This window comes from Globicephala melas, chromosome 2 (genome assembly GCF_963455315.2).
Source record: "Globicephala melas chromosome 2, mGloMel1.2, whole genome shotgun sequence".
NCBI lineage: Eukaryota > Metazoa > Chordata > Mammalia > Artiodactyla > Delphinidae > Globicephala > Globicephala melas.
In genome coordinates this window covers 109,239,718-109,251,719 of record NC_083315.2, presented here as the reverse complement: position 1 = coordinate 109,251,719, position 12,002 = coordinate 109,239,718, and the positions used below count along the sequence as shown (strand labels likewise).

At 38.0% G+C, this 12,002-nt stretch overlaps 1 protein-coding gene across 3 annotated transcripts in view; it reads left to right on the top strand.

The window, feature by feature from the left end:
- Positions 1–12,002, top strand: part of PRKD1 (protein kinase D1) — a 334,300-nt gene that overhangs the window by 166,727 nt on the left and 155,571 nt on the right. For 2 of the 3 annotated variants that reach the window (XM_030854701.2, XM_060294694.1), the window contains exon 2: positions 5,576–5,714. In XM_030854701.2, coding sequence (XP_030710561.1) covers positions 5,576–5,714 — 139 coding nt within the window. Of the gene's footprint in view, positions 1–5,575; positions 5,715–12,002 lie in introns of those variants that run through there. The other variant, XM_060294695.1, reaches the window with a different exon arrangement.

Genomic DNA, 12,002 nt, shown 5'->3' with positions numbered 1-12,002 from the left:
TGGGTAGAAAAGATCGGTATTCTATATTTAAAAAGCACATGAGACTTTGGCTTTCATTCACAAGGAATATCTGGTATGGGACGTGCTCACCTGCCCCAAACAAATAGAAAATAATACAAAATACATAAAATACCTGTTATAGACACTGGCCAACAGGCAATGCAGGGTGACCCCTGAGAAAAGGAAACAAACAAGGTAGGTGTTACAGTCATCTGAGGTTTAGTGCAGGGAGAGAGAACCCAAGAAGAGCCTAGTTCTGTGGCTGCATAGAGGAGACAGGTAATAGAGCTCAAGGTGCCCAAGTCAACAGAATTTTTAGGGGAAGAATACTGGAAAGGTAGGACCTATACAAAGGAAGAGCTCCAGAAATCTTGTTAAGGGTCCACTTGAATATTAGACTGAATACAAGTCCATAGGGTAAAAATCTATAAGGCAGAATAAAGAGCAACTGTTGGGAAGCTCTGAAATGAAAACTTTTCAGAGCCCATATAGGGCTGAGAGATGGTCGAGTTCCTACCAGACAAATAGAAGAGATTTCACTGAACATTTGAAGTGTTCTATAGAGATAAAGAGTCATGCATTAGTAGTGGGACTGAATTATCCCTAGAACAACTATTATTCTAGAGCTGCCATAACAAAGCTTAAAAGTAAGCCTTGAAAAGATAAAGCCAGTCTGCAAGTACCTTAATGTTTTGCCAAAACAAATATCAGTGTTCTTTAAAGGAAGACAACAACGTACAACTGCTCACATTAATTCATAAAATCTGGCATCTAATTTAAAAAACACAGGTATAAAAAAGCAGGAAGGGCTTCCCTGGTGGCGCAGTGGTTGAGAGTCCGCCTGCCGATGCAGGGGACACGGGTTCGTGCCCCGGTCTGGGAAGATCCCACATGCCGCGGAGCGGCTAGGCCCGTGAGCCATGGCCACTGAGCCTGCGCGTCCGGAGCCTGTGCTCTGCAACGGGAGAGGCCACAACAGTGAGAGGCCCGCACACCGCAAAAAAATAAAAAAATAAAAAAATAAAAAAAAACAGGAAAATGTGACCCATAACCAGGATTAAAAGAGCTAATAGAAACAGTTCAGAAATGATAGAGGTGATGGACTTAGCAGAAAAGAACTTTCATGGTTACATGAAAATATGAGATGAAAGACTTGTACACTAAAAGATCTCTGAAAGAAATTTAAGCAAAGGCAAATAAATAGAAAACATCACATGATCATGTATTGGGAGAATTAATATTGTTAAAATGTCCATACTACCCCAAGCAACCCACAGATTCAATGCAATCCCTATCAAAATCCCAAGGCATTTTTTACAGAAGTAGAAAAAACAATCCTAAAATTCATATGGAATCACAAAAGACCCCCAAATAGCCCAAGCAATTATGAGCAAGAAAAATAAAGCTGGAGGCATGACACTTCCTGATTTCAAAATATATTATAGTAATCAAACAGTATGACATAAAAAAAGATATATAGACCAATGGCCAGACCAGTCAAGCAAAAAAGAGAGAGGACACAAATTACAAATACAAGAAAATAATAGACATCACTACAGACATTAAAGGGTGACAAAGGAATAATATGAAAAAACTTTTTGCCTGTAAGTTCAGCAACTTGGATGAAATGAATTGGTTCCTTGAAAGATTCAAAATACCAAAGCTCACTTAGAGGAAATTGAAATCTAAGTAGTGATATATCTATTAAGAAAATTGAATATATAATTTTAATCCTTCCAAAAAAAAGATAATTCCAGGCTCAGATGGCTTTGCTAGAGAATTCTACCAAACATTTAAGGAAGAATTTATACCAATTTTATACAGGTCTTCCAGAATATGCAAAAAATGAACCTCAATCCATATTTCTTACTTTATTAAAAAATTACCTCAGAGTGGATCATAGACCCAAATGTAAAACCCCAAACAATAAAATTTGTGGAATAAAACATAAGAAAAAACCTGTTACCTTAGGTTATACGAATATTAATTAAATATTAAACCAAAACCATGACCCATCAAGAAATTTTGATAAATTGGGTTTCATAGAAATTAAAAACTTAAGAAAATAATGTTAAGGGGATGAAAAGACAAGCCACAGACTGGAAGAAAATATCTGTGAAACACGTATCTGGTGAACCGCTTTTATCTAGAATATATAAAGAGCTATCAGAACTCCACAATAAGCAAATAACTCAACTTTTAAAATGGGCAAATGAATTGAGCAGGTGGGTCTGTGTGTGTGTATGTGTTAAATAAGTACAAGAAATGATGCTCAATATCATTAGTCACTAGGGAAAAGTAAATTAAGACTATGAGATACCATTATACACCTATTAGAATGTCTAAAATTTAACAACCCAACATTGCCAAGCGCTGTCAGAGATGCAGAGCAACAGGAACTCTCATGCGTTGCTGGTGAGAATGCAAAATTGTATGGCCACTTTGAAAACAGTTTGGCAGTTCCTTATGAGGTTATTCAGATACTTCCATATGCCCCAGAAAAATAAAAACTTACTATGTTCAGGCAAAAACCTCTAAGTGAACGTTTATAGCACCTTTATTTGTAATAGTCAAAAACTGGAACTAACTTAAATGCCCCTCCACTAACTGAGGACTAGATACACTGTGGTCCATCCATACACACAATGGAACAATCCTCAGCAGTGAAAAGGAGTAGATTAATGATGTATGCAACAGCATGGACAAATATCAGCTTCACTGCACTAAGTAAAGTCAGATTCAAAATTATGTATGTACTGTATGATACCATTTATATCACATTCTTGAAAAGACCAAACTATAGGGACTGGAGCTGTTCTGTATCTTGGCTGTGTTGTGTATACTACATATACGGCATGTGGTTATGGTATACATCTTTCAAAACTTTCAGAACTGCACACTAAAAAGGGCAAATTTTACTGTATGTTTATTGTACTTTAATCAGCCATTTATAATAGCATAAAAATATAAAAACTTAGAGATAAATCTAGCAACTATATCTAAGACATGTACACTGAAAACTACAAAACATTTTTGAGAGCAATCTAAAGGAACCTAATAAATAGGGCGATATGCCGTCTTGTTCATAACAAAATAGAAGTCTCCACATGGTTAAAACATAGATCTACCCAAGTTGATCTATGTTTCAATGTAGTATCATTGAAAAATCACAGCAGATTTATTTTGTAGAAATTGACAAAGTGATTCTAAAATGTGTATGGAAATTCAGAAGACCTATAATATCCAAAGCAATCTTGAAAAGGAAAAAGATGGAGAGCTTACACTAACTGAATTCAGGCTTAGTATAAAGCTCTAGTGATAAGTATAATGTGTTACTGACGTTAAGATAATTATATACTCAAACATATATTTATATGCCCCAGAAATTCTTTGCCTAGATATTTACTCATAAGAAATGAAAACCATATACCCATCGAAACACTCATACATAAATGTTCATAGATTTATTATTTGTAATAGCCACAAATGGGGGGAAAAATACGAATGTCCATCTGTGGGTGCACAGATAAGCAGTTATCCTAGATCCACATAATGAAATGGTAATAACATAATAAAAACAGGTGAATCTCAAATACCTTATGTGTAAATGAGTCTCAAAAACATAATGAGCAAAAGAAGCCAGCCAAAAAAATAGTACATAGTGCATGTTGTATGATTTCATTTGTATGAAATTCTATAGCTGGCTAACTAATCTTTGCTGACAAAATAAAACTGTGTTGAGTCAAGATTGTGGGTAGCATCAACTGCAGGGGGTACAATAAAACTTGGGGGGGTTGATGAAAATGTTTCATGGCTTGGTTGTGATTTTGGTTTCATGCGTGCCGGGGCAAGAGTCAAAACTCATAGACTTATATCCATTTTATTTATTGTAAATTACACATCAGATGAGGTTGATTTTTAAAATAGTACATGAACTATTTGTTGCTGTAGTTTAGAAAATGGTATTTTAGTTTCTCCCTTTCCTTGCACTCTAATAATATTATTGGAGAAATTACCAAAAAAAAGGAACTATTATTTTTGTTTTAATTAGCGCAGTGGAACAGTGACATCATTTCAGCTGTTACATTTTATTTTACAGAAGCCAACTTTACTAAGTGATATGCAGAAGTAGTTTTAAGCCTGGTTGTCAACAGACTCTTAAGAGCAAGAGGATGTTCTGTATATACTTACTTATTTTTAATTCACACAAAACGTCTTACATGATTGTAGCCCCTAGTTTTATTAATAAGAAAAATAAGGAAGAATGCATCATATATTGTATTTATCTTCAGAAGATCTCATATTCTGGACATTTCTTCATGACAGTAGCTCCTTAAAAGTCAACCTTTATTGACATACGTGTCAGAAATATCACAAGTTTCAGGAACAAGACAATTTTCTCTCCTTGACTTATGACCTTTTTCCACACATGGCAAATATCAATTTATAAAAGAAATAACAACTGCTAATTATGTGAAAATATCATATACAAGAAAAGAGCCCTTTTCACATACCCATTAGCCTAAGTTGTTTGTTTTAATAAAAATATTCAATGCTAATACAGACGGATCTTTGCTTACACTGTTCCTGAGATTGTGGTTTGTGATAAGTTTGAAGTTGGCTTTAAGATTCTTAAGGATGTTCCTACCCTTTGATCAAATAATTCTACTTTTAAGATGGAATTCAACAACCAGGACTATGGTTTGAATTTAGAGTACTTTCTTGCATTAGAAGGAAGAGAGGAAATGAAAGGAATAATATTAATTGTTGATATTCTAATAGTTATTGTTAATATCAGAATTTTTTAGGTTTCTCATTAGAAAATATCATTCATTTAGCTTTCATTATATGCCTGCTATTGGGAGATAGTCTTGAGTAATAAACTCTTGGATTTATCCCTGTGAGGAGAATATAAACTATGTATACTTAAAACGAATTGACTTCTAGCTATTGTACTTGTCTATTTAACCTAGATTGCATGAAAACTAAATGCAATGTATGGGCAGCAACAAAAGGGAGAGTTGGGTTGTCTCCTCTGGTGCTTTCCTGAATCAAAGAATCTAGATAACACCTCTGCCCACACACAGAACATGTTTAGATTTATTGAGTCATCTCTTATTTTTGAATATGCCAAAATGGACTGACGGTTTTTTTTTTTTTTTTGCAAATAAATTGCAACAATATTTGTAATGGAATTGTAACAAACTCCCATTTTAATGTAATTGAATTGCTATAAATCATGTGAAAATGCACAGTTCTTACCACCTGTTGTATTTCTTAACTGCCTCATTACTGCCAGGACTTTCTTTGAATCTTATCTCAGATTCTGTTGTTTTCTTGCTCTCTAATTAGAAGATCATTTTGTCATTATTGCCCTTACGATATGTGATTTCTTTCCTCCTGCTTTGGAGTCATGTCAATATCAATTTGGCCATTCATTTTTATTTTTTGATATTCTAGATATTTTGAACTTTTCTAATTAGTTTGTGTTGGTGCCCTGACATTTGTTTATTTGGTTTTGATTAAATTTAGGAAGATTTTGACATTTAACCTGTTGTGGTATTTGTATTTACAGTTCCCTGAATGTGGTTTCTATGGAATGTACGATAAGATCCTGCTTTTCCGCCACGACCCTACCTCTGAAAACATCCTTCAGCTGGTGAAAACGGCTAGCGATATCCAGGAAGGCGATCTTATTGAAGTTGTCTTGTCAGGTAGTATACTTTTTCCCTCTATCCATAGATAAATAATTTGTATCTGGAGAATTCTTGGCCATACGTTTTTAAGGCAGCATAGAAAGCGTACATCAAACCCGGCCCCATGAGGAAATTTTAGGGCTCTGTCTATATGAACTTTCAAAATTATTTTGAAAAAAGCAAAAGGTTTCCCTTGAATTGGCTGTTTCCCTAGCCAGTCCTGTCCCAGTCACTTCTCCCAACTTCACGCTCTCCCCAGGCTTCCAACAACACACATGAATACCTTCATGCATTACCTTAGATCATCTGGAAGAGCAGTAAAAGCCAACAAAAACAAACTCACCAATGGTGAAGCTAAGACAGATGTCAGGGCCCCAAATGTACTGAGTGTCTGGAAGCCAAGGGCTAGGGAACGATTGCTTTAGTCGAGTCAGAAATCCATTAACAACTAGCCAAGACCAAGGTGGAAAACAGAGCTCAGGAGTTACAGCAGGTCAGGCTATGCTGTGTGACTTTATCTAACTCACTTCGTGAGAAATGGCTGCGTTTCCCTCTGCCCAGATTTATATTTCTTGTTTAGGATTTAGAAGTTAGTAATCAGACTGTGCCTGTCGATACAGAAAAAAAATTAAACTTTAAAAAAAAATGCCAGAGAACACCTGTAGCAGGGATCCTAACAACAATGATCAGTGCAATATTCTGAAGAGGTACAGATTTTTATTGTTTATTTTTGTTAAAATTGAGTCATTATTGAGAAACACAGATTACATTGCTCTCTCTCCCTTCTTTGCTTGCTATCCCTTTGACTAAAGGAAATTCATTCGCTTTAAAAATGATTCTAGGCTTCATTTCCTCAAGTTCCAGAGCCCAGTACTTGGATGCACTGATTATAATTCACTTGGTCTTTGTTTTGATTCAGTCCAATTCATGTTGTCTGTATTGATCTATCATTGCGACAGGTCCTGGGATTGCCCCACTTTCATTGGGTAGATAGATCCTATAAAACAACTTGGTTTAGCTAGGTAAGAGTAATAATTTTCCTGTTGTTTATAAGTTTGCCCGTTGCTAAACAAACCAAAAAAGGAAAAGTTTTCATTTTTTAAATTTGGGGGGTGGGGGTAGAAATCACTTGCTTTGAGTTCTCCTTTTTACTTTTCTCTGGCTCTCTTGACATTGGCTCACCGAGCCTGGCCACACAAAACTAGTGCCTAGACATGTTGTTCTTTAAGTTTCCTGTTTCTGAACACTAGGGGCTGCCTGAAATAAATTATTCAAGGACATCATACACCAGATCTATTCTCACCATGATTCATATTAGACTCATAGCAAGACGGCTTCGCGAAGAATGTGTTTTATGAGTCTTTTCACTGTGGCCGTGTCCAGAAATATATGAATATTTTCAAGATTGCATTTCGAAATTATTTATTTTTCTTTTCATTTTACTTTTGTTATCAAGCCCTTCAGAGTAGTACCAGACAGATCGAATGCAAGCTGTGTGTGAGTGTTCTTGAGGTGGGGAAGAGGTACTGCCCGTTTGCATGTTATTCCCACGCCCTCCGTGAGCCAGACCTGCTCTGCCCCACGTTGACATGATGCAGCCCTCTGGAGGGCCCCTGGGCACAAGGATCAGCGTTCTGCTTTTCCTTTCCGTCTTTGCAAGCCCAGAACCTCATTGTGCCTACACTCCACTTCTTTTGCCATCCACCCTTTATTTTCTGTGTCCTGCCTCTCCTGTGTCCCTGGCCACAGTGCTGAGGGGGCATTTAAAGGCAGCGCTTTTCCTCACCTGCTGTCGCAGCACCTGGCTCAGGAAAGCCTCTCCTACTCTGTCAGTAGCTATCTGGTTGCTAATTAAAAGGAGCCATTTTATAACAGCCTGATTCCAATTTTGAAGCTTGAACCTTTGAACCCTTTTCACACTCCACATAGTTGCACTTCACCTTAAATTATTCATATATATACACACACACATTCAATTATGTTTAGATCTCTAGCATTCACCTTTAACTTCTTTGGTATTCTCCTACCACTCTAACACTCAGCATTGTGATTTTCTCAATACATGGTAAAAATGTTTTTCCTGGGGCTTCCCTGGTGGCGCAGTGGTTGGGAGTCCGCCTGCTGATGCGGGGGCTGCGGGTTCGTGCCCTGGTCCGGGAAGATCCCACATGCTGCGGAGTGGCTGGGCCCGTGAGCCATGGCCGCTGAGCTTGCGCGTCCAGAGCCTTTGCTCCGCAACAGGAGAGGCCGCGGTGGTGAGAGGCCTGCGTACCGCAAAAAAAAAAAAAAAAAAAAAAAAATTTTCCTTAAAACCTCCCAGTCCTCCATATTACAACCCTGTTTCCCCCTCACAGCACTTACCTTTGCTGGTTGTTGTCAGTCACCTTCAGTGTAACTACAGACCTGACCTCACCAATAAGGTGTGGCCCCCGCTCTGAGATCTTCACTTGAGCGGCACCCCTCCTCCATCTTGTCAATCGCCACCAAATGCACACACCCATTCCCTGTCTTTTTCACTTTAGCTTTTAATCACTAACTCCCTACCATTTTTGGACTATATTTTTCCCTTTCTTCTTTGCCCACAGCACATGGCCCACTATATTCATGTCTTACATCACTTTGATGCACTCTCGACTACTTGGTTATTCTCTTACACCTTAGCAGGCCCTGCTATACCTGTCTGTAATCTGAATTACTTTAACATCCATTTTTGCCATTCCTGTTCCTGAGCCACACATGACTGCTAGACACACGGTCCCTTGCCGACATGACTCAAGGCAGATATGTCTTTCACTTGGCTTTACTGTTGTTTCTCAATCTTCTTCTCCCCCCATCCTTTTGTTACCATAGACATGAGGTTCTGAGTAAACATATGTGGGTTGCTTAAGTGACTATTGGCTATCACATTAGAAATTATCATGTATACTAAATTTTGTAAAAATACTGATTTGTTGTAAAAATATTGTTTTTAGATATAGACTCAAAACTAAACTGAAATTCAAGTCTCCTTGGTGTGCATTTACCCAGCCCTGACAAGAAATTAGTGCCTGTGATATGGGCAGGATTGTATCGTATTATAATGTGAGGCAAGACAAATGATAGCTACTAAGACACTTCAGGACATCGTGCAAAGGAGCTCATAAGCATACTCATTCCTGAACCAGTCCCTGAAGAGAATGGATTCTATGATTAGCCAGAGAAATGTGCCATTTCCTGGAGGTGTGGTTAAGGACCAGCTTCATTCAAAATGCAGCAGATAAGCGGGGTAGAGGAGCAAGACACTGAACATCCGCTCTGTGGCCTTTTGACCAGCTCCAGAACATAAACATGCTCTGGAAATTTTCCTCCTACAGACTATAAATATTTTACTGTTAAAATTCATTTCTCCATATTTTCTATTTTTCCTCATTAAAAATTAAATTTGGAGAACACAGCAGGTGCCTCATCACCTCTTGCTCTCATTGGAGGAGTGCTCACATTCTCAGGAAGCTGCACATGAGAGAGGTGCTTTTGCGGAAGCCAGCGGTGTCTGGTCCAGCCTCCTCTGGGAGCGGGCAGGTGGCGACCCCACGCTAACCCACACAATTCTGTCCCGATCCCCAAATTCTCACACGGTGCCCGGACAGCTGTGTGGCTAACAGGGTGTTGGTGCTCTGGGCGGGTGTCAGACCTGTGCCTCTGAGGTGGGAGAGTTGAGTTCAGGACATTGGTCCATCAAAGACCTCCCGGCTCCACGTAATATTAAATGGCATAAGCTCTCCCAGAGATCTCCAGCTGGTAAGACCCAGCTCCACTCAATGACCAGCAAGTTACAGTGCTTGACACCGTATGGCAAAAAAACTAGCAAGACAGGAACACAACCCCACCCATTAGCAGAGAGGCTGCCTAAAATCATAATAAGGCCACAGACACACCAAAACACATCACCAGATGCCATCCTGCCCACCAGAAAGACAAGATCCAGTCTCATCCTCCAGAAGACAGACACCAGTCCCCTCCACCAGGAAGCCTACACAACCCACTGAACCAACCTTACCCACTGGGAGCAGACACCAAAAAAAAATGGGAACTGCAAACCTGCAGCCTGCGAAAAGGAGACCCCAAACACAGTAAGTTAAGCAAAGCGAGAAGACAGAGAAACACACAGCAGATGAAAGAGCAAGGTAAAAACCCATGAGAACAAACAAATGAAGAGGAAATAGGCAGTCTACCTGAAAAACAAGTCAGAGTAATGCTACTAAAGATGATCCAAAATCTTGGAAATAGAATGGAGAAAATAAAAGAAACGTTTAACAAGGACCTAGAAGAACTAAAGAGCAAACAAACATCAATAGGAATCAATAGCAGAATAACTGAGGCAGAAGGACGGATAAGTGACCTGAAAGATAAAATAGTGGAAATTACTACTGCAGAGCAGTATAAAGGAAAAAGAATGAAAAGAATTGAGGACAGTCTCAGAGACCTCTCGGACAATATTAAACACACCAACATTCGAATTATACGGGTCCCAGAAGAAGAAGCGAAAGAAAGGGACCGAGAAAAAATTTGAAGAGATTATAGTTGAAAACTTCCCTAATATGGGAAAGGAAATAGGTAATCAAGTCCAGGAAGTGCAGAGAGTCCCATACGGGATAAATCCAAAGAGAAACACGCCAAGACACATATTAATCAAACTATCAAAAATTAAATACAATGAAAAAATATTAAAAGCAACAAGGGAAAAACAACAAGTAACATACAACAGAATCCCCATAAGGTTAACAGCTGATCTTTCAGCAGAAACTCTGCAAGCCAGAAGGGACTGGCAGAACATATTTAAAGTGATGAAAGGGGAAAACCTACAACCAAGATTACTCTACCCAGCAAGGATCTCACTCAGATTCGATGGAGAAATTAAAAACCTTACAGACAAGCAAAAGCTCCGCACCACCAAAGCAGCTTTACAACAAATGCTAAAGGAACTTCTCTAGGCAGGAAACACAAGAGAAGGAAAAGACCTACAATAACAAACCCAAAACAATTAAGAAAATGGTAATAGGAACATACATATTGATAGCTACCTTAAATGTAAATGGATTAAATGCTCCAACCCAAAGACATAGATTGGCTGAATGGATACAGAAACAAGACCTGTATATATGCTGTCTACAATAGACCCACTTCAGACCTAGGGACACATACAGACTGAAAGTGAGGGGATGGAAAAAGATATTCCATTCAAATGGAAACCAAAAGAAAGCTGGAGTAGCAATTCTCATATCAGACAAAATCGACTTTAAAATAAAGACTATTACAAGAGACAAAGAAGGACACTACAGAATGATCAAGGGATCGATCCAAGAAGAAGATATAATAATTGTAAATATTTATGCACCCAACATAGGAGCACCTTAATATATAAGGCAAATGCTAACAGCCATAAATGGGGAAATCGACAGTAACACAATCATAGTAGGGGACTTTAACACCCCACTTTCAACAGTGGACAGATCATCCAAAATAAAACTAAATAAGGAAACACAAGCTTTAACTGATACATTAAACAAGATGGACTTAATTGATATTTATAGAACATTCCATCCCCGAACAACAGAATACACATTCTTCTCAAGTGCTCCTGGAACATTCTCCAGGGTAGATCATATCTTGGCTCACAAATCAAGCCTTGGTAAATTTAAGAAAATTGAAATCATATCAAGTATCTTTTCCAACCACAATGCAATGAGACTAGATATCAACTACAGGAAAAAATCTGTAAAAAATACAAATACATAGAGGCTAAACAATACACTACTTAATAACCAAGAGATCACTGAAGAAATCAAAGAGGAAATCAAAAAAATACTCAGAAACAAATGACAATGAAAACAGGATGACCCAAAACTTATGGGATGCAGCAAAAGCAGTTCTAAGAGGGAAGTTTAGAGCAATATAGTCCTAACTCAAGAAACAAGAAACATCTCAAATAAACAACCTAACCTTACACCTAAAGCAATTAGAGAAAGAAGAAGAAACGAGCCCCAAAGTTAGCAAAGTAAAGAAATCATAAAGATCAGATCAGAAATAAATGAAAAAGAAATGAAGGAAATGATAGCAAAGATCAATAAAACTAAAAGCTGGTTCTTTGAGAAGATAAACAAAATTGATAAACCCTTAGCCAGACTCATCAAGAAAAAAAGGGACAAGACTGAAATCAATAGAATTAGAAAAGAAAAAGGAGAAGTAACAGCTGACACTGCAGAAATACAAAGGATCATGAGAGATTACTACAAGCAAGTGTATGCCAATAAAATGGACAACCTGGAA